Raw genomic sequence first — 25,732 nt, forward strand, 5'->3', positions numbered from 1 at the left:
AGCCTGTATGTGATATAATTGTTAATACCCCATCCTCTACCTGCATCATAGTTTCCACTGTTGTCACTGCAACAGGTCCATCCAGAAACTTTCACAACACAGTAATTCTATGAATGTAGAATTATCCAGCAGTATTCCAAGGGGATGGAAGGAGGGCATGGGAACCACCTGAGAAGGTAAAATATGGGCACATGCAACAAAGCCTCAATCTTAGGAATATAGTCAAGAATCCAATATTGTATCCTCATATTCAAACTCTTGAAGGTATTCTCTGTTAGTCTATTTTCAGTCCTCTCTTGGGTACTAATATGTCCTGGCTCCTTCTACTTTGGAATAAGACCTCTGGATTTACCATCAAAACTCCTAACCTGACCTTTCCTTTTTAAAAAAACTTATTGTATTATTTGCCTCATTATGGAGTGATTAAATCCCTGGTACCTGGTGTATGAATGACAGGTTTAAATTCTGATTCTGAAATACACTGCCTGTGTGGTCTTGGCAAGTTTTAAACTCTATATGCCTCCAATTCTCCATACATAAGAAAATATACATATTTACGTTAGAGAGTTGTCATGAGGACTAAGGGACTGAATCTGTGCCATGGTAAACAATGAATAAATGTTAACTATTAATATTATTTATCTGCCAAAATAGTACTCAGCAAAGTACCTGGTCTTTTTAGTATGTTTGGATCAAAACAAATTCTTTTCATTCTTTACAGGATTATTTTAGTTCATGTTAATGACTTTATCAAAATATTTAATTTATAAAAGTCTTAAAGATCTTTAATTTGAGTTTCAAGTCTATTTTACCTAATTTGAGCTTATTTACATCTAATGATCTTATATTTTCTTCCATTGTTTACACCATTATTCCTAGATGATAAATAACCAAAATAATTCAGTTGCTCTGTAGCACTGAAGAACAGCATTAGCATTCCAGTGTCTGCTTATTTTATTACTAGTTTTTATGAATGTTCACACTCCACTTCACAAAAAATATAGTCTATCTCTATATTTAGAAAATTAACCAAATTTAGGAAGAATAAAAATGTGTCTCAAGAGAAAAAGGTGCAGGGCACTTTATAGAAAGATCTGACTTCTATTGTGATTCTTGATCACTTTTACAGTAACATACAATAAAAAACTGTTGCGTAATTTAATGTCACATATATTCTCACGTATGTAATATTGACCTTTAAACAGTCAACATTGTCAACATCGCTTAAGCCAACACTGATAAGTTTTAGAGGTATATATAAATGGAGAGACACAAGGTGAAAAAAGCCTTTTGAGGTACCAGAGAAGAGCAATGGGGTTATTCAGAGGTTTGGTCTTCCTCTTAGTTCTGTTCCTGATACAGAGGTCGAACTCTTCCCTTGTGAAACTGAATGACAATGGTTATGAAGACCTTCTCATTGCTATAGATCCTGGTGTGCCAGAAGATGGAAGATTAATTGAACAAATACAGGTAAGATAGCTGTGATTTCTTCTGTTTCAATTATGGAAAAGAAAAAATGTTAATAGTGAATAATTATTATGGAAACTCTGAAATCTCCAGAAAATTAAAAAGTAGTATACTGCAGTGGGGATAGTGTTGGAATGGGCAGAGGGAGGTAGAGGTTCCAGATGGGGTTCTAGCTCGTCTCACCACAACACCAACAAGGCACAGGGCCTCCCTGATCCTCAGTTTCCTCATCTGTAAATCAGTATTTGAACTATCTGTTCTTTGATAAGTATTTATTGAACACTTACACTATGCTAGGGGAGAAAGAAGCAATTTAAATTAAAGGACCTTGGTCTCATGGAGTGTATATTCTTTTCAAAGATCTAATTATAAAAATGAGTAAATTAGCAGGACAGATGTTAGCAGGTGGCTATGGAATACACCCAATCAGGAGAAGGAGAACAGAGTGTGGGTGGGACTTGAATAAAGGGAGAATGTTAATTTCATGTAGTAGAGTCAGGGTAGACCTCACAGATGAGGTGACGTCTCAACAGAGAGATGAGTGAGGGAAGAACCCACTGACAACCTGTGGGATAGACACAGCATGAAGGAAACAGCATGCTTGCTGTGACCAGGGAAATTATATGGATGAACAGGAGGAAGGGTGAGGCTATCTGAAGTTGGAGAGGAAGCAGACCAGATCACAGGAAAGACTTTGACTTCTACTTTGAAACAATAATCCATGAAAGAGTTTGTGCAGAGAAGGTGTGTCCTGCATAGGATTGTTCCAACTGCAGTGTGGAGGAAATGGTGGAGGGTTGGCACTTGCCACTCGTCCTGTGTAAATACTGTTGCAGCCTAGACGTGTAGAAGGACCCAGGTAGGAAGCCGTGGCGGGTTGAGCAGTGATGGTGACAAGCACAGTGAAATTGTGGTAGAGGTAGTTAATATGTGTGATTCTGAACATATTCTGAGGGTATCATGGACAGTATTTCCTAATGATTTAGATAGGTGTGTGGTAGGGAAAGGTAAGAAAGAAATGTAAGAATCAAGGAAGGCCCTAAACTTTTGCCTAAATACTTGGAAGGATGGGATCTCATCAATTGGGAAGGGTAAAGCTGTGAGTAAGAAAGTTTGGCAGTATGGAGATCTGGAGTTAGTTTAGGTTTTTTTTTTTTTCAATTAAAATGCTTATTAGACATCCAAGTAGAGTAGATAAGAAACTGAATTTAGGGTGAAAATTTGTGTATAGATAGAAATTTGAGAGTCATCAGTGTGTGGATGATGAGTTCACTAGGTAAATGCAAACAGAGAAGAGAAAGACACCAGGACCTTGATTTTAAATGAAGGACTCTAATTTTGCAAGGTTTCTCTCAACCATAAAATCTCACGTAATACAGAGATTGGGCTTACGGTGATGTGAGTTGTTTCTCTCTGCCTGACATCTACCTGTATTCGTTCCTTGTACTCAACTTCCATGACGTGTCCTTATGCTCACTTTTGAAGCCTTCTTTGGTGATTCTGTGGCAGCTATTTATTGTTTATTCCTTATGAATTCTGTTGCAGCATAGAAGTGTTTGCTTATTGGTACCTTTTGTATTCCGAAAAAGGCAAATATTCCTTTTACTAGAAAATGTGGGTTGGAAGAGCAGCTAGCACAGCTAATTCTTAATGATAGGTTCTTAGTGTTCAGGGCTAATCAATCAATTTCAAGCATTTCTGAACTCAGAAATCAGTATTTGATAAATGTTTTGTTGGGGTAAAATTTTCTTAATATGATCCTCTATGAACACTAAAAGTATAAATTCAATTCCTTGCAGACATTTCTAGATTTCACAATATTTCTTGATATTCCCTCAGCCCTCAACAAATTTCTTACATTCATATGGAGAAACAGTGTGAAATACTATCATCAACATTACACAGAAAAACTAGGGTTCTGAAAAGATAGATGATTTTTCCCAGGTCATACTAAGTACACTCAGAACTGAAATCCTGCTCATGAGCTTTAATTACCAATAGACCTGGGTTTTAGTTCTGGCTTGAAAAAGATGGCAAAAACCCAAACCAAAATATTCTTTCCCAGACTGTCCTCAGCTTACATCAGTTAAAGCTGTTCTTGACTCAGATTTTTAGTAATGATAAAGCAGTTTTAGGGCTGCTTATGGGCAGAGTGCTTTGTAATTCATCCCATAAAACCATAAAACCATAAAAATAGGTGTGTAGCAATGATCCATTAAAGAGATGAGGAAACTGAACTTCAGAGCATTATATAAATCACCAAAATCTGTGAACCAGAAAGTACTAACACCAGTATGGAGACCAAGAAAATTATCCCAGTGCATAAATGCATTCTACTGTCATGTGTAACTAATGAGAAAAAAAAAAAAAAAAAAAGAAATAAAAAAAAAGAAAATTACCCCAAAGTCCATGTGGATATTCTAAACACCAACATAAGCAGTTGGTTTTTGGAGTAAGATAAAGAAGACTGATAAGCTTTTCAATGTGTGGGACAAAGTAATAGTTTGAGTTTGACAGTTTGCAGAAACAGAATGGTGGGTGGAGACTGTTCATCAGGTAGTTGCTTTTGTGTTGACAGGTACAGGGAAAGATGTCAGAGATGAGCCCTACTCTGTCAGTCCATTCTCACTAAGCCATTCCCTCATAATCTTTTCCTTTGATAATAGGACATGGTCACTACAGCATCTACTTACTTGTTTGAAGCCACAAAGAAAAGATTTTTTTTCAAAAATGTATCTATATTAATTCCTGAGAATTGGGAAAGAAGGCCTGAATATATGGGGCCAAAACATGAGAGCTACAACCATGTAAGTGTCAAAATCTTCTTTATTTTCTAACAAAAAAATAATATTTTTTGATGTTTCCCAGTTTTGCCACAAATTGTTTCAGAGTATTTCTAACTAAATATTATCATTTCTGTTCTTCATGTTTTAATGATCTTTTTAAACATCTCAGGCTGATGTTAGAATTGCAGCACCAGCCCTCCCAGGCAGAGATGAACCATACACCAGGCAGTTCACAGACTGTGGAGAGAAAGCAGAATACATTCATCTTACTCCTGACTATGTACTTGGAAAAAAACAAAATGAATATGGACCATCAGGTAGGAAATTTGGCTAAAACATCTCATTTTAAATATGTATTTCTGTTCCCAGCTTTCATGGGCAGATCTTGGAGCCAAAGTCTGTAGGTTCAAATCCTGGTTCCTCTGTTTTTAGCTAAGTGTGAACTTAAATAAGTGACCCACCCTCTCTGCTTATTTCTGGAAAAATGATGAATAGTGTAGTTTCTATCTTGTGGAATTTTTGTGAACAACAAATAGAGAATCCATGTAAAGGTACACAATCTCTTGTCAATAATGTTTCAGAAATTCGGACAGATAGCAGAAATAATTAATGTTCTCTTAAGGCATACTTTGAGATTTCAACTTTCCATTTCTCCACAGTTGGATATTCATCAACCACACATAAGTTCCATGGAAAAAAGATGTGTAGCAAGCTGGAGAGAGCCATGATGCCAGTTACTGATCATGAGAAAATTTCATAGGCTATTAGTTGCTGATATTACTTTTTAAACTATTTGCTTGTATCAGATTAAATTGTCTATAGTTGATCATTTGGGCTTATTAAAAATGGAAATTTCATCTAGTTCAATCTAAATGTTAAGATTATTTGTTCAGATGAATGAAAGAAATTATTTTACAGACAAAAATGAAAACCACTATTAAAGGAGAGTTCAATTCACATGTTGCTAATTAGTGAAAACTATCATGCAACCCCAGACAACAAAATTGCCTCTCCTTATCCTGTTGCCTATTCAGTGAATGTTCATTAATCTCTGTCGCTGCCAACACAGCCAGCCCTAGTCATCAGTACCTGGATCACTCTCCTACCCTGAAATCTCCATCATCCCCTCGATTCCAGTCTTACCTCTTTCCCATACATTATCCTGATCAGAATTGCTCTCCTTTGTCCCCCAAAATTTCACACCATCCTAACTGTAATTTCTTTCTACCCTGACATGTCCAGCAAATCTAGTTGCTTCAGTCACAAATACAAATAACTCAATTCCCAGTCACTCTTATCCTTAACTTACATCTCCTGTACTGCACCATCTTTCCTGTCTCTTTTTGGCTCCTGTTACATGTTTCCCAGACTGTTGAAGAAGTGTATACCACTAACTGGCATCATTACAAACATAGTTTCTGAACTCAGTAAAACCCTCAAAGCTATGTAACAATATCCTTACTGCCTTTTCTTGGTTCCCTTTCTCATTTCCCATAGTAGCTGTTTCAAAACTTCTACCATTTTTTTCAACATCTCTAGCCACTCTTCTCACTCCCATCAATTATGATGCCTTGATTGAGCAAACTGAAGAGCCTACCTGTTTTGTTTAGTCATCCAAATTCATATCCACTTTTACCTCTTATACATATATACTTGTCATAGAAAAAGAAGACTTATAATTTTTACAACTAATGTCCCCATCTCAGCTCTTGATCCTTCCTCATATACCATAAGTTAGACCTGTTCTATTACTGACAGTCCCACTCTTCCTCTTAGACAGGTGTTTGTTATGTCATTTGATATAAGAATTTGTAAAAAGAAAATTCACATTCTCCAAACCTTGCCCTAAAAACCACAAGGCTTTTGGAAAAATAAGATGAGGAAGGGGGAGCCCTCAAAATCTAAATAATTTCATAATAACAATGATAACAGTGCCTAAAAAGATCATTTGTACCCACCAGGCAGCAACTCAGTATGGCTAGAGGCTGCCACACAGTTATTAAAAGTGCACATATGTGTACACACTCACCCAGAGTAGAATTCTATTAGAAATGAAAAGAAGGTAACCTGAAATAACACATGTCACTGGCAACAGACTCCTAGGTCAGAAGGACTGCTTTCAAGGTATGGATGGGAGGTAGAGCAACCTGAGGAAGACAGAAGTCTGAGAGTGGACCTGTCCAAGAAGATAGTCACAGATGCAGAGAGTTTTAAATTTCCTTAAAATTCACCAAAATCCTGTAGCAGTACTTGATATGAGGGCTTTTTCCTCCCACACTGAAGGTTGTAATTCTACTTCCACTAACCAGGCCCCATTTGCCCTGAAATTCGTAGCTTTAAATTTTAAAGTTTAATGTGTAAACAATAACTTAGGGATATTATTAAAATCCAGACTTTGATTTAATAGGTTTAGTAGGTTTAGAGTGAGATTCTGCATTTCCAACAAACTCCCCAGTGATGTTGATATCGCTGGTCCAAGACCACATTTTGGGGTCTTTTTTTATTTTTTGAGGTCTTTATTTTATTAATACCCAGAATTGCATGCAACATATATAACTAAAAATAATAATAATTTCATATAATTAATGCTTACATGTATCATAAATGTATCACTTCATTTTGATACCCCCCAAATTCTCTATGGTCTATAATACTTTTTCTCAATTTTTTTATTACCACCCCATCAAGAGCATTTTTAGACGAATTTTCCTGATTACATCATATGGTATCTTAATACACAATAATTACTATATACCTGATTATATTGTTGGTAGAGTTGAAGTTTAGAGAGCCATAAACCATTGCATTATGTAAGATCTTTTGCTCCCTAACTACCAAACCCCAAATCTTTGTCTATTTTGACAATAGCATATGCTCCATAAATGTTTCATCAATTTAACATGTTGTGGAATAAAAAGATAATGTACTATTTAACAATATAGTCATTTAATCCCATGGGGTCCTTTTATAAACAAAATGTTAGGAGTTATGGAAATCCTCAATCGAAATATATGTTGTAATGGGAAGATCTTAAAATTTTGAGATATGAAATTTGTCTCCTAAATTATGATCATGCATTTGAAATATTTTCCTACAGGTAAATTGTTTGTCCATGAATGGGCTCATCTCCGCTGGGGAGTGTTTGATGAGTACAATGAAGATCAGCCTTTCTACAGTGCTACATCAAAGAAAATTGAAGCAACAAGGCATGGCTACTTCTATTCTCTTAGATGACCTCAGGCTTTTAACTGGTCTTATTTTCTTCTTTCAAATGACAATTATCCATTTTTTGTCTCAATGCAAATAACAGGTGCTATATTACAGAACTGTTTCTATTATAGGGAAATTTATCTTAAAGCAGTTGATTGTCTATTTAAAATACACATAGCTTTGATGCAAATTATTTGATTGGTATTTTTTACACCTAGCTGTCTACCATAACTTCCAGAACTCATTTAGCCTAAAATTGTACATTACATAGATGGACTACATGTTGACCAAAATTATTTCTTTTTGTATAAAAATAAACAAAAATGGTTAGAGTACTGCTACACATGGGGTGAGTAAGACACCAAATACTCCAAGAAACCAATTAGTAACTTCTTGGAAATTAATAGGGGTCATTTTAGAATATCAATCTAGGATCACAGTTAATAAAAGACTATCCTCTTGATTCTAAGATCAAGAGAACAAAGTGGTTGGGGAAATTAACTTAAAGTTGGGTGCCCAAGCAATGATACATGTCCTGCTAGGGATGGGAACTTGTCACACAAGTGTAAACTATTAATAACTAAATTGCCTCAAAATTAACTGTCACATATTTTTCAGGTGTTCCATAGGTATCTCTGGCATAAATAGAGTTCATAAGTGTCAAGCAGGCAGCTGTGCAACTAAACCATGCAGAACTAATTCTACAACAAAATTATATGAAAAGGACTGTCAATTCTTCCCTGATAAAGTTCAAACAGAAAAAGCATCTATAATGTTCATGCAAAGCATTGATTCGGTAAGTATGCTAATCACTAGTTCCAGAATTTATAATCAAAGGACATTTCAATCCAGGATCAATCAATCTAGGATCACACTGAATAAAAGATTATCCTCTTGATTCTAAGATCAAGAACAAAGTAGTTGGGGAAATTAAGATTGGGTCCAATATTTTATTCATTTTTATTTTATTTTATTTTTTTGTGGTGCTAGGGATCAAACCCAAGGCATTACATGTGAAAAATGAGCACTCTATCCATTGAACTACATCCCAAACCCCACATATCCTATTTTAAAATATCTGACCAGGTGATGTAAGGATTAAATATATTAACATAGAGTTCTGTGAACATTGGCTGCTGCATGGTAAACACACAAATAGTGTAACTTGTTATTCCTATCACTATTGTCAAGATTCTTGATTCTCATTAATTAAATTTTCTTCAATAAAAGCATATTTGCAGAACATATTTTAAATTCTTCTCAGTTTTGATGTTAGACATTTTTAGTGCAGGATATGTAAATTATTATTTTATTTTATTAATCTTTTAGGTGTTTGAATTCTGTAATGCAGAAAACCATAACCAAGAAGCTCCAAGTTTACAAAACATTAAGTGCAATTATAGAAGTACATGGGAGGTAATCAGCAGTTCCGAGGATTTTGAAAACACCACACCCATGGAAGCACCACCTCCTCCACCTGTCTTCTCATTGTTGAGGATCAGTGAAAGAATTCTGTGCTTAGTTCTTGATAAGTCTGGAAGCATGTCTGTAAGTTCATGGGTCAATTTTTTCTGAATGTGGGAATGGGAATAATTGAATGCTAAGAACAAACTGAACTCTACCTGTACCTGGGTCATTCTAAATGACATGATGACATAAAATACCATCACTTTCTATGATAATGACCTGAAGATGTTGCAACAAAATATTATGGCAAAAGAAAGATGTCAGTAAAGAAGACCTAACTTAAAGGTCTCATCTTTTTTTCCAAGAAAATAGATGGCTACTAGGGAAAACTCTGAGTCCTTTAATCAAGATTTAGTTGGAAGAGTAAAAATAGATGTTGAAATATGAAGTTGTTTTTATCCATGGCCCTTGTACTGAAAATGCTTGAGAGACATGAAGATAGAGTGGATTAGTGGATGCAAAACCCTATTCCAGTTCAAGGAACAGAAACAATCAGCAGAATTCCTAACATGGCTTCATCTTATTTGTACCAACTGTACAAGTGAACCCTCTGTGCTCAAAGACACAAACGAAAAAGCATCATAAGAAAGAATGCAGCCATTCAGTCATTATATTTGGGTGAATGGAAATCATTGTGCTAGGCTTTGAGAATGTATGCCAATGTACTTGATAAGTTCAGTGTTCAATAGAGAAATTTTTTTCTCCCTTTTCCTGTTACCTGGATAGATCATATTTATTCTACAAAATTTGACATAGGCACTCACTCAGGAGATGGGCTGGGTTTATCAGCTACTGTAGACTCTTCTATTGATTCCCAACACTGCCCTGTGCATACATCCATTACTATATATTATATTGAAACTACACGTGTCTTTCCCAACCAGCTTGGGAGCTCATGTAGAAGGTGGAAACTTGTCTGAAGCACCTTTCCCCATGGCCTAGAGTTCATCACATAAGGTGATGAATAATAATTGTTGAAGCGAATGGACTATTAACAAGCAGATACAATGGGATAAAGCACCCAGAGGATGGCACATTTGAAGCAGAACAGAGCATGCTGAAGTCCAGGAATAAAAACTTTAGCAAATGGGAGATGGGAGATTATTGAAAAGGGCCAAAAATGATACCAATTAAGAAATGAACCACAATAACACCAAGTTTCAGAGAGGGCAGCAAAGTGCTAAAGGGCAACTCATAAAATGGTCAGGAAATGTCCCTGAAGAGAGAAGAGGCTCCTGATTGCAGATGAGGAGTTTCCCCTGGACAGGGTGCTGGCAAATCCAGGGTTAAAGGTAAAGCGAAGAAGAAAAGTGGTGGAGAGTACTCAAATGTGGGGGTATAGAAGTTTTTCTCTATAATTTGGTCAGGAATTTCAGAGGGAAACTTGGGTATGGTTGTGGGGAGGAACCCCCCAAGTGTGGTGAGGGGGGATAGAAAGGACAAATGTATAAAGAGATTTACATCTTTGGAAATCCAGTACCAGGAAAGAGGGATGTGAGTCCTGAAGGATTACCAAAGAACCAATTCCAATGGAGAAGTGGTGGGCAGGTTAGGAGAAGAGGAAAGGAGGGAGGTAGGGATGGGCTCCTCAGCATTTACTGTAGCTCAAGTAAGCTTCACATTTTGGGTAGACTAGTTCCCAGTGAAGGACCATTCAGTTCTGGGTGGAGGTCAAGATAATCTGGTTGGATTTGTGAACTCTGGGGTATGAATTCATCCTAGGAAAACAGGCACAGAGGCTCCCAAGAGTGATTAGAGAGGCTCTAAACTGTGTATCATCACCTGCAACTCAATCTCCATCCTAACTTCCACCTCTAACTTGGGTGTACAGCTTTAGGAATCAGCTCTAGTTGAAAAGTATAAGCTCCTTACTATACTGTATGTGTTCCATAATACGCATAGCCATAGTTTTCATTTTACCAATTGAATAATTTCTTTCTTCAATAATACCAATTAATGGTCATAAAAATTTCCTACCAATAAAGTTTATCCACTCATTTTGTGTGATTTGCTATTATCTTCAGCAGAAAACTATATGATTACTGTCTTTTTTGTTTGTTTGTTTGTTTTTAGTCTTTTAATCGACTCAATCGAATGAATCAAGCAGCACAATATTTCCTACTACAGACTGTTGAAAATGGATCCTGGGTAGGGATGGTCCACTTTGACAGTGTAGCCACTATTAAAAGTGAGTTAATACAAATAAAAAGTGACAGCGAACGAAACAAGCTCTTGGAGAGCTTACCTACACAAGCTTATGGAGGAACTTCCATCTGCTCTGGAATTGAAGCTGCATTTCAGGTGAAAATAATACTTCAAATGTATTTTTTATTTTTGTTTTGTTTTCAGGATATTTTAATATGAAGTGGTGCTGCACATACTTTCTGTCTAACTATTTATCCTAAGAAGCACAGAACACACAGAAAAAAAATCACTTGATGTTTTAATGGACCAGTGAATCAATGAGTAAAATGTAGAGAATTAAATAAGTGTAAAAATGCCGCTACATTATATGTCCAATAAGTCCAGGGATTTTGCTCTTGTTCTGATAGAAGAGTTGGTGCTTAATAAATGGCAGTTAAGTAAATAATAGTGTGTTGGCATGAAAGCCATCAACTTTGGGGCAATGAAGCAAATTACTTGGTGTGATTCCACTTGGGCCAATTCTCCTTTTAGTTTATGTGACATTCAGACAGGGCAAACTGATGCGTATCTATTAAAGCAGATGTACTAGGGACTATTAATCATATTTAGTGTAAACCATGTGAGTTTAGGGAATGAACTTTCACATCAGAGTACTGGCTCTGTCACCTACTAGCTTAACCTTAGGCAAACTTTTTGGTCTCTATGGATTCTATATGCCTTATCTACAATAGAAGACACAGAAATGCCTACTTCATAGGATTATTATGAATATGAAGTGAGGTTACATACTTACATACATAGAATGGTCTTTACTGTATTATAGAATAAATTTTATCCAAATGGTTATCTTGAACATCATTAATATCAATTGTGTCATTATCCTCCTTAGAAACTATTCCCTCAGTCTATAAAATTGTCTGAATTCCTCAGTCTGAGTTACTCCAAAGTCTCTTAATGCTAAGATTGCCCTCCTCGATCTCCTAGCTTTTTTTCTCAGTTCTCCCCTCCTGATGCTCTATGCCCCAAGAACTTACTATGCACATTATTCTCCAAGCCCCCTGTGTGCTCTGTGCACATACAATTCCTCTACCTAAAACGCTTCCTTCTTCCCCATCATGACATGCTAAAATTCTATTAGTTCTTAAAAATCCTCTCTCCTTGTAGCTTTTTCCGACCCTCCACAGCCCTAAAAAGTCTCTTTTATGAATTACATAGCATTTTAAGTGTAGGTTTATCAAATGAAAGCCTGCATTCAAATCACAATTGTCGCTATTAGCTTTGTGACCCTAAGCATGATTCTTGACCTCTCTAGTCCTTCATTTCCTCATTAGTAAAATGGGATAATGAAAGCTAGTACATAAGGTCGTTCATGTTTTCATTTATTCAACATGTATTTAATGTCTATCTGTTATGGGCCAATCAAAGCTGCTTCCCTCTGTGGTGTTTGATGTATTCATGGGGAATAGATATTACCATATAAGTGAATACAAACAGTAATGCACATTAGGGAGACAGTGTTGTGAAAGGACCCAAAAGGGTGATATGATTCTGAGTAAGTGGGAAAGGAGGGAATTACTTTAGGAAAGAAGGCCACTGAGACCTTCCCTAAAAAGTGATATCTAAACTAAGACTTGAAGGATGAGAAGGATCCAAAGTTTCATGTAGAAAGGAGAGCCCAAAGTTCCTTGCAAAGATGTGGGGAAAAACTGGATTAGTCCAAGAAATGGTAGAAGCTGATGGCACTGGAGAATAGCAAATGAGGGGGTATGAAATGTGGTTTGGAAGATTAAATGATAACTAACTCATTCAGCTTCAAAAATACAAGAATTATAAGTTGTTTTAAGTATAACAGAAGGGCTTGCAACATCAGAATCTGGTTATTAATTTATGTTTTAGGAAGGTGACCTGGTTGCCCCATGTAAAACAAAGTGTAAGGAGTAAGAGTGGTACTAGGGAGATAGTTTGGGAGTTTGGGTTTGAATTAAATTACGTGACATAAAACATAGTTAACCCAGTCACTGTTCAGTCAATGGGAGCTCTATAATTTTTCATCTCTCTTGAACTACAGAGTACTCTGTTGTGGATATTTGTTGTATTTTTTTCTTATTCATCTCCACATTTCCTCAATCTCAGACACAAAACTCAGTAAGGATTATTGAATTGAATTCTTTCCATGAATGCAGAACTATTTAGTTCCTACTGAACTCCAGCACAGTGGCTGACCCATTGCAAGGGCTCAGTAAATAGAAAGGGAGAGATGAAGGACAGAGAATGTTACTTCATCTTTGGATCTTTGTTTTGTCTTCGTGTGTGGAAGGGGTGATTTTTGGATGCTGTATAAATGTCATAAGTGTGTAAAAGACTTGCTCTTGCTCTGTACTTCAGTTTGATTTCAATGCATATCAGAGCATATTTTCCATGTATTGAAATATATGTCACTTTGCCTCAAAACATACACAAATTGTAATGAGGGTGGTGATTTTTCCTGCTACCAGCTCTATTAAGGATTTCTATATTCTAAAACCTCTTCTGTAAAATTATACATGCCTCCACTCCATGAGAAAGAAAGCCCCTGATAATCTGACTTTTTTCTTCTTGTGCTCTGGACTTAGTTTTCCAAAACGGTGCTCAAAGAAGCCACTACTAATTAAAACTGACAGAGGAGATGAAATATAATTGCCATCCTAGGTTAAGTTCTTTTTATTCTCTACCACAGCCATCTAGATTCAGAACTCCAAGGTTCAAACTATTGGACTTTTAGGAAAGCAATTCAAATTGCAAATAAAATTCAATAAATATTATTCATGTAGTCTTTGAATACCACTAATATGCCTTGTCTGTGCCAGTTACTATTAAAATTGAAATAAAGTTATACAAGTTCCCTAAACTCGACATGCTTAGAATTTAACCTATCTTTTTTAGAAGTATGCTAAGTTTCCTAATTTGAAGTTAATGACTTCTTTTTTTTAATTATTTTTCTATTTTTACAGACTGCATTTTGATTCATTGTACACAAATGGGGTACAAATTTTCGTTTCTATGGTTGTCCACCATATAGATTCATACCATTTATGAACTCATACATGTATATAGGGTAATGATTAATGACTTCTTTTATGTTGAGGTGGATTTTTTTTATTAATTCATTTCAGTTATATATACTATTATTGTTATTTTTGACAGAATTATATAAGTATGGAATATAATTTGCTTCAATTTAGTCCCAGTACTTCCCCTTACCTTTCCCTCCTCCCTCCCTCTGTTCCCTTTTTTGAGGTAGATTCTTAATGCATCTATATGTATATACAATACACATTATACACTGAAGCTTTGTTGCAGGATAGTCCAATCAAATAAAGCAGAAAAATATTTACTGCCACATTCCACAATTATATTTTCTGGTCAACCTGAATTTCCCAGGCTGAGATATCACTGTCATTTGGTCTAGGTGGGATTTTCCAAAACACTGCTCCCACCAACCTACATTAGAGTAAATATTCCCTGCAGTGGGTGGGGTGGGAGTGGGGGGACAAAAAATAATGTTTAAGTTTCCTTCGGACTGTTGATTTCAGATTCTATGATTTTAAAAGAGATTATCTCTTCTAGTCTTCACACTGTTGTTAATTTTTCTGTAATTTTTTTTCTGATTTCCCATTGGTCTTTTGGATCTAGGATGGTAATTGTGTTCTGAATTTTGCTTGCAGGTGATTGAAAAGCTAAACTCCCAAATAGATGGATCTGAGATAGTGCTGCTGACTGATGGGGAAGATGGCACCACAGGAAGATGTATTGATGCTGTGAAACAAAGTGGGGCCATCATTCATTTAATTGCTTTGGGACCATCTGCAGATGAAGCAGTAATAGAGATGAGCAATATAACAGGTAAAACATGATCTATATATTCCAGAACTTTAATAGCAATGTAAATATAGTGGCAGACAACTCAACAATTTCTTGAGCTCCTGGTTTGCAGGTCCTGTGCCAGGAGTTGGAAATCACAGTCAAACCAGACCCAGTCTTTGTTTCACAGTACTCAGAATTCAGTTGTCTGAAGAGGCAAATAAAACTGCAAATCAGCTCACATAATCAGATAATATTCCTTCATAACAGGAAGACTATCCAAGAATAAAATTCTACGTGTGCACAGGAAGCCATCAATTCTCCCAAGGTTGTAGAGTATAGGGGCATGGAAGTCTGAGCAACTAGGTGACTTTGGAACTGGACCTTGAACAAGGTGTTAAATTTCCCTAGAAAGAAGAAAGAGGGTGAGAGAAGATAAGTCAGGCCATGAGTCAAAAAAAAAAAAAAAAAAAAAAATCATGTGGGTGTGATAATTGAGGTAATGTGATGGAAACAATGGTGCTCCTCTGAGGTCAGAGGATAGGTGACCATCTGTGAAGCAGGCTGTGAGGTGGGAGGCCATGACTGACAGAAGCTCAGCCAAAAGACCCAAACAACAATGAAGTTTCTACAAACATTAACTATGGTAGCTGTTATTTTAGATTCATAGATGTGGTGAAAACAGATTACATGTTTCAAATGCCTTCTAAACACAGCAGAGAAAACATAATTCATAACATGCGTACCAATTATTTTATGAAATTGGCTTTAACGGCACAAATATAAACTTGCTTTTAGTTGCACAAACTCATAATTTTAATGTGTTATTGCTTTGTTCTGTTTTTGATGTTTTGTTTTGAGACAGGATCTCTTAAGTTGCCAAGCCTGGCTTCAAATTTGTAATTCTTCTGCCTCAGCCTCCCAAGTAGCTAGGATTACAGCCCTGTGTTGCCATGCCTGTTCAAAGTACTTTTATAGCTATTGTAAAATTTAAATCTGTTCCAAGTATTCCATTCAATAGTAATACTTTTTGAACTTATCTCCACTGCTTATTTTTCTTCTGTCTCCTGTCAATTATTGTATCTTTCTAATATCTAATTTATATATTATCTTTCTAAATTTCCATTTGATCTAGGCTATTTGTAAAATTTAAAAGCCACTTTGTTAGAACTATATCCTAAATAAAAGTGAATAACTCCCCTAAAGGACTTGTAAAGACTGCAAGCTTAATCAAGTGGAAATGTAACATATTTCACAGTCCATGATTATTTGATGCATTTTCAGCTAGCAGAGATTTTGATGTTGAGGTATTAAAGTAGCTTATGCTTCCTAGTTACATTTTTAAATTAGCATTTCAGAGCTAAATCCTATGGCTATCTGACATTTGTCTATTTTAATGATATATACTGAAACCGTGATTTTGTTTAAACTATTACCTTATTTATCACTAAAATATACTTATTTCATAGAAGGCAAACTAACTAACACATTTACATTTTAGGAGGAAAACATATTTTAGCTTCAGATATAGCTGAGAACAATGGCCTCATTGATGCTTTTGCGTCCCTTACATCGGAAAATGCTGATACCACCCAGAAGTTACTTCAGGTCAGAGTTCCCACCTTTGGGGTTTTTGTGTTTGCATTTACCATAACTCAAAAGAATTTGGTTGTCTTAAGTTTGGGGTTCTATATTTATCTCAAAGTGACTTTTTAACTAAAATCAAAACTTCTGCCAGAAATAGAAATTTTTCTTTAGCTATAACCAAATTAAATGCTAAAATAAGAGTAAAATAAATGGTGAAATAGCCAAGATATTTTTTTCCTATTCCCAAAGAATTTGGTTAAGGGTTAATGTTAAAACCTAATGGTATTCATTTTCCACCAAAAGACTTCGTCCAAAATAAAGCAACTATTTTTGAATTAATGCATTTTTAAAAAAAACCTCATGTTTCCAAGTTTTCCTTACCCTTCACTGTTATAAAATAAATTTAGACAAATGAACTCAAGTACCTTATTTGGAAATGGAAGAAATGTATCTTGGAACAAAACAGGAGAAAGAAAGGGTGAATGATTATTTGTGTGTCTACAAGCCTAGGGTTTCTCTCATCTCTTCAACCCAGTTTTCACTGGCATTTTATTTTAATCGCCTCTCTTCTGAACTCAAATCTTTTGCTCATCTATGTCACATAGCACCACCACTTTCTATTACTTAGGTTCAAGAACTTTGATTAGACATTGGTTCTTTAATTCAGATCCCACATACAATGTCAATATACTCTGTTTCCATCAAAATGTGTCTTCAAAAATCTATATTTCTTCTTTCTCCATTCCCAAAAGTCTGTGTCATACCTCTTATGTCAAGCCTTCTGTGTTCAGTTTTCCTATTCAGTAAGTCACTACCTATATTAAAACTTAGCACGAACACCTAGACATACCTATTTTCCAACAATAAGGAGAACATAGATACTATAGCCTGTGGCTTAGAATATGAACATATTGTTCTGGAGATTTAACTCGATAATAATAATACTTTCTTAAATCAAAGACATTCACTTAACAGGAGATGAAGATTTTTATAACAATGATGCTTCAAAGTAGAATTCACTCACTTTTATCAGCCTGAGAGTATTTTGCATTAAGGAGTAAGTTGAAGTAGAAATGGGATTTCTTATTGTTCTGGAAAGGCTCCAATAAGGAAGCATGTAGTAAGTGGATGAAGTTGGATCCTCTGAGACTTTATGTTAACTGAAATAAGCCAGGTCCAGAAAAACAAATGTGCATGATCCTAAAGAGTTGAATTCAGAGAAGCAAAGAGTAAAATGATGATTACCAGCAGCTGTTAGGGTTTAGGACTTGGAGAGATGTTAGACAAGAATATAACAAACATTTCAGTTAGATGGTAGAAATTAGTTCAAGAGGTCTATCATAGAAACATGGTGTGATAGTTAATAACATGTATTATATCCTTGAAAATTGTTCAGAGTGGAAACAAGTCCTTTCACCACAAAAAATGAGAAGCATGAGAGGATTACATGAGCATTAGCTCATGTAAATTAGCTTGGTTTAGCCATTCAATAATATGTACACTTTTCAAAACATCATGTTGTACACAAAAAATTCTTGTAACTTTAAAAAATGGTAATTAAGCAAAAGAGTTGGCTCTCCTAGACTAAGTGCTATCCACAAAGATTTGAATACTTTCTTTAAAGTTACTCTCTGAGAAGGTCCTGTGTTTTACTTGGTCTTTTCTAAGGATTATCATCCTGTACATATCAGTTTCCCCTTTAGTATTTACAGTCCAGAGCTTCACTCTCTATCCTCTGTGAAAAACTATTTCAAGATTCCAGATCATGAAAATATCCATGCGAGCTTTTTTCCAATGGTTTACTGGTCCTTATTTGTAAAGTCCTCACTCTCTCTGTTCAAATGCTCTAATGACCCAAAAGCATTATATTTTGGATCATCAGGAAGATAGGTAAACTGAGGGTAATCACACACACATGCACACACACACACACATTCAATAGCCTTTCTCTGTCCATAGCATCCTTTAATACTAAAGACTAGTATGGGTATTTACCCAAAAAACTGGAAAAAAAAATTATCAGTTCATGCCCCCAACTGTAAATCCATTCTTCTGCTCCAAGGCATTTTTATATTCTGTTCTTCTCTCAGACACTCTATTTCCACACTTTCTAACTGATAACTGCTGCATACCAACATTTTTCAGAAAGATCCCAAGTCTAAGGTAGCATGCCATATATAAGCTTCTATTCAGGTGAAAATATGAGGAGATCCTTAACTGGAAAAGAATAAAATTATTGTATACTATAGTCATTAATTTTTAAAATATATTTAAACAGCTTGAAAGTAAGGGTTTAACCCTGAACAATGATCCCTGGATGAACGACACTGTAATAATCGATAGCACTGTGGGAAAGGACACATTCTTTCTTGTCACATGGGAAAAACAGCCTCCCAGTATTTCTCTCTGGAATCCCAATGGGACACTGACAGAAGCTTTCACACAGGACACTCTTTCCAAAATGGCCTATCTCAGTATTCCAGGAACTGCACAGGTAAGTGATTAGCTTTTAGACTTCCTATGAATTTTTTCAAAGTAGAAAATAAATTGTTTAATGTCATAAATGTGAATGCTGATGATTGTATCATCTACAAAATGATTTTATTATGCACTCTCCTTGCCTTTGTGATCCTAAAGACTGTGATGGATGGCAGGGAAAAGGAATAAACAACTCTTGCAGGAGAAAGTCTAACAAGAAGTCTCAGGAAAAACTATGAGAAGACTCTGTGCAGTTACTGTGCAGATTGCTGTTGAGGTCAATGAATAAGGCCAATGGCAAACTTTCCAATGCTTATTTTTTCCAGATGAGATGTCACAAAATACAGACACCATGCACGCATAACAATAATCAGGGTACCTGCCTAAACCTCAACTCACACCTTTTTAAAACCTCAAAAAATTCAAAAGCCTGTTGATCATACTTCACACTTCTAAGACTTATTGTAGATTTACATAATGGAAACCAAGATATCCTTTGACTCTTATAAAGATACTTACTATCTTTCCACTGGAAATTTTAGGTGGGCACTTGGACTTACAGCCTTCAGGCCAACGCAAACCCAGAAATACTAACTATGACAGTAACTTCTCGGGCAGCAAATTCTTCTGTGCCTCCCATCACAGTGAATGCTAAAATGAACAAAGACACAAACAGCTTCCCCAGCCCAATGATCGTGTATGCGCAAGTTCTCCAAGGGTATCTCCCCATTATTGGAGCCAATGTGACTGCTTTCATTGAATCAAAGAGTGGAAAAATGGAAGTTTTAGAACTTTTGGACAACGGTGCAGGTAATTCACAAGTTTTATGAATAAGTCTATATTTTGAAAATTCCGAATATGTTGAGGGTCCCAGTGGCATCATGGGGCAGTAAGACACATATGAAAGGGATGGAGGAACAGCAGGACCAGCAGAAAATTCTATCACATAAAACCTACAATCCATGTTGAAAATAAATGTAATTTATTGTCATTATTATTTTTTGTCATTGGCTTGTCAGCCAATGTCTATCACCTTTTAAGTAGATCTCATTCAGGAGGTTGAGGACATCATCAAGAAAGTCTGCTCAGAGTGGGTGAAGCACAAGCAGCCAGATGGGATCTAGTGATAGAAACTGGGCCCCTGGTAGGAAAAGGGAGAGAAGCAAGAGTAACTCCCAACAGCTGGAAAACAAGGGAGAGTCTTGAGAGCCAAACCCTAAAGGAAGCTGGAGCTACCACAAGAAAGGAGGGCTCATCACCGAGGCATCAGATACCGGGTCGTACTGGTAGGAAACAAGGAACTGTGCTGGCCATTTTCTGTTTCCTTGGTCTGTATTGGTGTGTGGTGCTTAAAGACATTTTCCAGAGTCTGGATGACCCTAGATAACTGAACGTTCTCGCAAGGGTTATGTGAGCAAAGAAAGAAGCAATTTGATACAAATCTGAATTTTTACAGATTTCTACCAGTACCTTTCACAATGTAATTTCTTCAGTCTGTTGATAATACAGTCTTCAACCAGAGTTAGAAAACTGTTCTTAGGTGTAACTCAATTCCTTCTGCAGGCATAACAATATCTATAAAACTGTTCCTTGACTTTTCTTTCCCTTTCCACAAAACCATCTACAGTATATTAAACTTATCTGTATCTTGTTTGACTTCTTAGAATTTGACTACATGAAAATTTAGTTAATTGAAAAGTGGCTAGTTTGATATCCTTTACTTAAAAAGGCACTGATGATTAACAATGGCTTAGTGCAGGTATTCTCAAACTTTCATGTACAAGGGAATCATCTGGAGAGTTTGATGAAAGATGGAATACTGAGGCCCTTCCCAAGGTAGTATGAGAAATTTACATGTCTAAACATCTCCAGATTGTTAGAGATACAAATACTGGTGGTTCAAGGACCTCACTTTAATACCATCTGATTTAGAGGGGTTTTTATGTGGGGAGGGAGGGATACTGGAAATTGAATTTATGGACACATGACCACTGAGTCCTATTTTGTATTTTGTGTAGACCCAGAGTCTCACTGACTTGCTTAGCTCCTCAGCTTTTGCTGAGGCTGGTTTGAACTGGAGATCCACCTGACTCAGCCTCCCCAGCTACTGTGATTACAAATGTGCCACAGCTGTTTTGAAATTTAACAGGTGACACCAATGCCAGTGTTATCAAGTTTACTTATGATATAATAGTTCTAAAATTCTCCAAATTTTTTGTCTAATAACAGATGGGGTTTTCCTCTGTCAGCCCAGAAAGTTAATGGATCAGGAGAACAAAGGCTGGAGAAAAGAAAGAAGAAGAGTTATTGAAGATAAAGCAAAACAAGAAATTGTAGTTGACTAGAGTGAGAATTAGATCCTATACAAAGTCACTCTTTTTTCCTAGTGAGGACCTGTTTTGATTTAAACACAGGGATGACATAATATGACTAGATAAATTAAGGTAAAAGAAAGCAAATGGCAGAGAAATGGTAAGAAGAGTACTATAAAATATATGTCAATTGATGGAGAGAATTATGAGGTATTTAAATATTTATTATACATACATAAATATAAATGTGTGTATATGTGTTATATGAATATGAAGATATCAGAATAACTCAAGTATCAATTCAACAATATATTGAGGTGACAGAGCATAATAACAAGATTCTCCAGAAGGTCAAACCCTAAATATGAAGCCTCGTCTAGAGGACATTATAGAGGACAAAGCTTGATGTTTTAGAAAATGCATGAATTTCCCTTTGTATTTACAATAATCATTTATTTTTTCGTTTCTGTGGTAAGGTGCTGATTCTTTCAAAGATGATGGGGTCTACTCCAGGTATTTTACATCCTACTCAGAAAATGGCAGATATAACTTGAAAGTGCGGGCTCACGGAGGAACCAACTCTGCCAGGCGAAGCTCAAGGCATCCACTGAATAGGGCTGCATATATACCTGGCTGGGTAGTAGATGGTGAGTAGCTCACGGTGTCTGAAATCCATGCACAGATTGAATAATATTTGGGATTTGATATAAGTAAGGCTTCAAATATCTTACAACTCAAAATATAACTTTTTTTTCCATTTCTGGAATGAAGTTCTTGGCTAATTGCCTCCAAATTAATCTAAGCTTTGGAATAATGCCTGGCACCTAGTAAGCACTCAATAACTGTTAGCTGGTATTATGTTCCTTTGGGAAACCTTAGTGATACCAACAAAAATATGCCAAATTTTCAGCTTAGGACATGAAAACAAATCAATATGGTGTAAGCCTAAGTATAAGCAGAATTTATCCTTCCGATTACATGTCCTGTTAAGAATGAACATTTATTTGTAATGGTGTTTTCTGTTTGCCTTAAAATAGATTTTATTTTAAAAGTTAATATGCACATTATAGGAAACAAAAAAACAGTATCCTATCATAAGCAGCCTAGGTGGACATGGCCTTCCAGGACCTACATGTACACATACAACATCCCCTTGTATGTGATTGAGATAGTAGTGTGAATCATGCTTTTCTACACATCATAAATATTCACCAGTTCAAAATCCCAAAGCTAATGGGTATTTTTGACAACCAAAAATACACTTCTGTTAGAACAAAATTATACCTTCTGTTAGAACAAAATTATAATCCTGCCTCTCCTGGGGACAAAACTTTCATTGAAGGCAGAAATGGCAACAGGCCTCTAGATAGATGTATTGCCACAGTTACAACTAAAATAATGCATTCCCTTAATGCTCAATTTAAAATGAGACATGAAGCAACAGAATGCACCAAGCATAATGTTTCTCAGAGGGCTCATTGTCAGACTTCTACTACTAAAATATTAGCACGAAAGCATGTTCCCAGGGAATCGAAGTATTTCTGTAGTACAGCCAGAAGATGCACACACATCAGTAGCTCCCATCAAAACGTAGATCCTTAAGCACTTGCTCCCATCTTTACCTGTGTGCTCCCTTCTGCTCCTCTGCTCTCAGCCTAAGAAAGAAGTCCTGATATGCACTTCCCAAAGGTAAAACAATTGCATGTCCAAGATGCATCTTTCCTGTTGATTATACCATTAAGATATTTACAAGTTGGTTAATTCACTAGTTCTACTTTTTGTGATACACTGTCACCTCAGGCATTTAGAAAATTTAGATGTTATGAAATAATTTATGAACTTTGTAAACAATAAGCACAAGTACTTTACTAAACATGTACGTATAGATCTATGATTATGATCTAAAACAGACTTCCAGATATGGACATACTAGCAAAGAGTCTTTTCCCTTTCCCTTCCTCTTCTCCCTCTTTACCATTCCAGCAACTAAGTTCAGGACTAACCCTAGGTCCAAGAGGTAGACTAAATAACGAAGGTCACTCCTAGAAAACAGTTCTTCCTAAAAACTAACAAAGGGATAATTATATAGAGATTATTTTGCAACTTCTAAGGTAACTTTGGGCTTTAGGACATATCCTTTAACACCCAGCAATGTTAACTAAGTTATACACCTAACAGTGGATAAGGGGCATGGAAGGCTTCTTGCTCTATACATTCCTCTCTCGACCCACCACCCAGTGAACAGTCAACACACTCCAAAATGTCAAGTTTAACAATTCCATTCTCCTAAATGGAACATTTCTATGCAGTAACAAAAAATACTTAAAGAGCATTACTTCAGCTCTCCACTTTTACCATGAGTTGTGGACTTTTAAATATCCAGAGAGTACTTAAGTTTCCCACTGTCCATACAGTAGAACTGAATAAATCACACACACTTACTTAACACAGGGTAGACTTTGAAGCAAGGAAACAAAAAACAAAACAAAACAAAACAAAACAACAAAACCACTGTTTTGTTTGTTTGTTTGTTTGTTTTTTTAAGCATTAGAATTTGAAAGTGACTTCCAAACAGTAACATTCTGGCCTAGAACCCCTTTCCTTATCTCTTAACATCCCAGGGGTCAGATTTATACATTGTAATGCTTAGAGAAAATGCTAACAATTTCACTTCCTAGGGGGTTTTAAGAACAATCCTTCCTAACACAAAGTATACTGAGTATTAGTTAACTAATTATAATTTTGTCATACACTGGAATGTTTTTGTTAAGTCAAAAGAAAAAAATGTGGGGCTGGGGTTATAGCTCAGTTGGTTGAGTGCTTGCCTAGCATGTACAAGGCCCTTGGATCAATCCCTAGCACCACAAAAAAAAAAAAGAAAGAAAGAAAAGAAAAGAAAAAAAAATGTGAAAAACAAGGCAATGATAAGCAGGAAGAGTGCTATCTTTGCTAGCTTTCCTTTGATAGTAGCTTCTCTTGTGACTTTTAGGGGATTTTTCCAAGCAAGTAGAGTACAAATTAATAACAAGTATTATTCCCTAGCACTTGCAGAATGGAGTGGTTGGAAGGAACTGTTTTTTCCCCACCAATATTTCAGCCTGAAAGATAATTTGAAAAGTAAAGCAATACATTTTTAAGGCATATAGTGAATTCTTATATAATGTTATTCTCATTTACTACAGTCTTCATTCCAAAGTAATTTGTTAACCAGTTTTATCCTAAAGGATACTAAAAGATGGATTCTTCTACCAATTGGCACTTATGATTGTGTCATAGTAAAAGGCCTTAGTAAAAATTTGACTATACATATGAAAAAAATAAGGGGAGGAAACTAGTGCAATGAAGAAGGTGTTTTGCTTTCCCATGTGAAACTAGAGAATTTTTAATACAGGGGTAATTGAAGGGAACTTATCAAGACCTGAAAATGATGAGGATACTCAGACAATATTGGAGAATTTCAGCAGAACAGCATCTGGAGGTGCATTTGTGGTATCACAAGTCCCAAACACTCCCTTGCTTGATGTATTCCCTCCAAGTCAAATCACAGACCTTGATGCCACATTCGAGGGCGATCAGATCAAACTAACATGGACAGCACCAGGAGATGATTTTGATGTTGGAAAAGGTAAGCCTAAGGAATCATGTGTTTTCAACTTAAGTGAAAAGTGCTCATTGCAAAAGCAAGGGTGTTAAGGGTGGGTTAGGGGAGAATAGTTTTCAATTGAGAGCTCACTGAACTTTTAATTTTATAATCTGGTACCTTTAATCAATCAAACATGAGATATTTTAACCTGGTTTTACTTCTCATGCAAAGATAGTAGCATTGGGCAGAGTTTAAAAGTCAGAATTCAGATTTGTTTAAAAATGAATAATGTTTTTATATGTGTATAAACTCTGCATAACTGAGCAATATTTTTGAGAGTAAATGGAATGAAATTTACTATGGTATTCTATGCTACAGTTACTAAAATGCATGTAACATTTTTCTTAGTTCAACAGTATATCATAAGAACAAGTGGAAGTCTCATTGATCTAAGAGACAATTTTGATGATGCACTTCAAGTTAACACTACCGACCTGTTACCAAAAGAGGCCAACTCCAAGGAAACCTTTGTATTTAAACCAGGAAATGTCTCAGAAGAAAATGTAACCCACATATACATTGCCATTCAAAGTGTTGACAAAAGCAATTTGACATCAAAAGCATCCAACATTGCACAAGTGGCTTTGTTTATCCCTCAAGCAGATCCTGGTCCTGATGAAAGCCAACCAAATCCTAATCCTGGTGAAAGTCATCCTAATCAGAATTCTGGCATAAATATTTCTACAATAGTGTTGTCAGTGGTGGGGTCTGTTGCAGTCGTTAGTATTATTTTAAGTACCACTATTTGTATCTTAACGAAGAGAAACTCTTCAAGAAGACCTACAACAGCATTTTAA

The 25,732-nt window shown here is 35.9% G+C and overlaps 1 protein-coding gene across 1 annotated transcript; it reads left to right on the forward strand.

Moving 5' to 3' along the window:
* Nucleotides 1-1,311: 1,311 nt before the first annotated feature.
* On the forward strand, nt 1,312-25,732 carry LOC306660933 (calcium-activated chloride channel regulator 4-like; the record flags this gene model as incomplete). The annotated part of the gene is made up of 14 exons (XM_079139678.1): nt 1,312-1,470; nt 4,134-4,274; nt 4,423-4,570; nt 7,351-7,459; nt 8,082-8,259; nt 8,793-9,011; nt 11,004-11,231; nt 14,780-14,957; nt 16,417-16,523; nt 18,781-18,996; nt 19,523-19,790; nt 21,769-21,939; nt 24,684-24,917; nt 25,284-25,732. 14 exons carry the CDS (start codon nt 1,312-1,314, stop codon nt 25,730-25,732), a joined length of 2,805 nt encoding a protein of 934 aa, XP_078995804.1.

This window comes from Sciurus vulgaris, assembly GCF_902686455.1.
Source record: "Sciurus vulgaris genome assembly, chromosome: 1".
NCBI classification, from domain to species: Eukaryota; Metazoa; Chordata; class Mammalia; order Rodentia; family Sciuridae; genus Sciurus; species Sciurus vulgaris.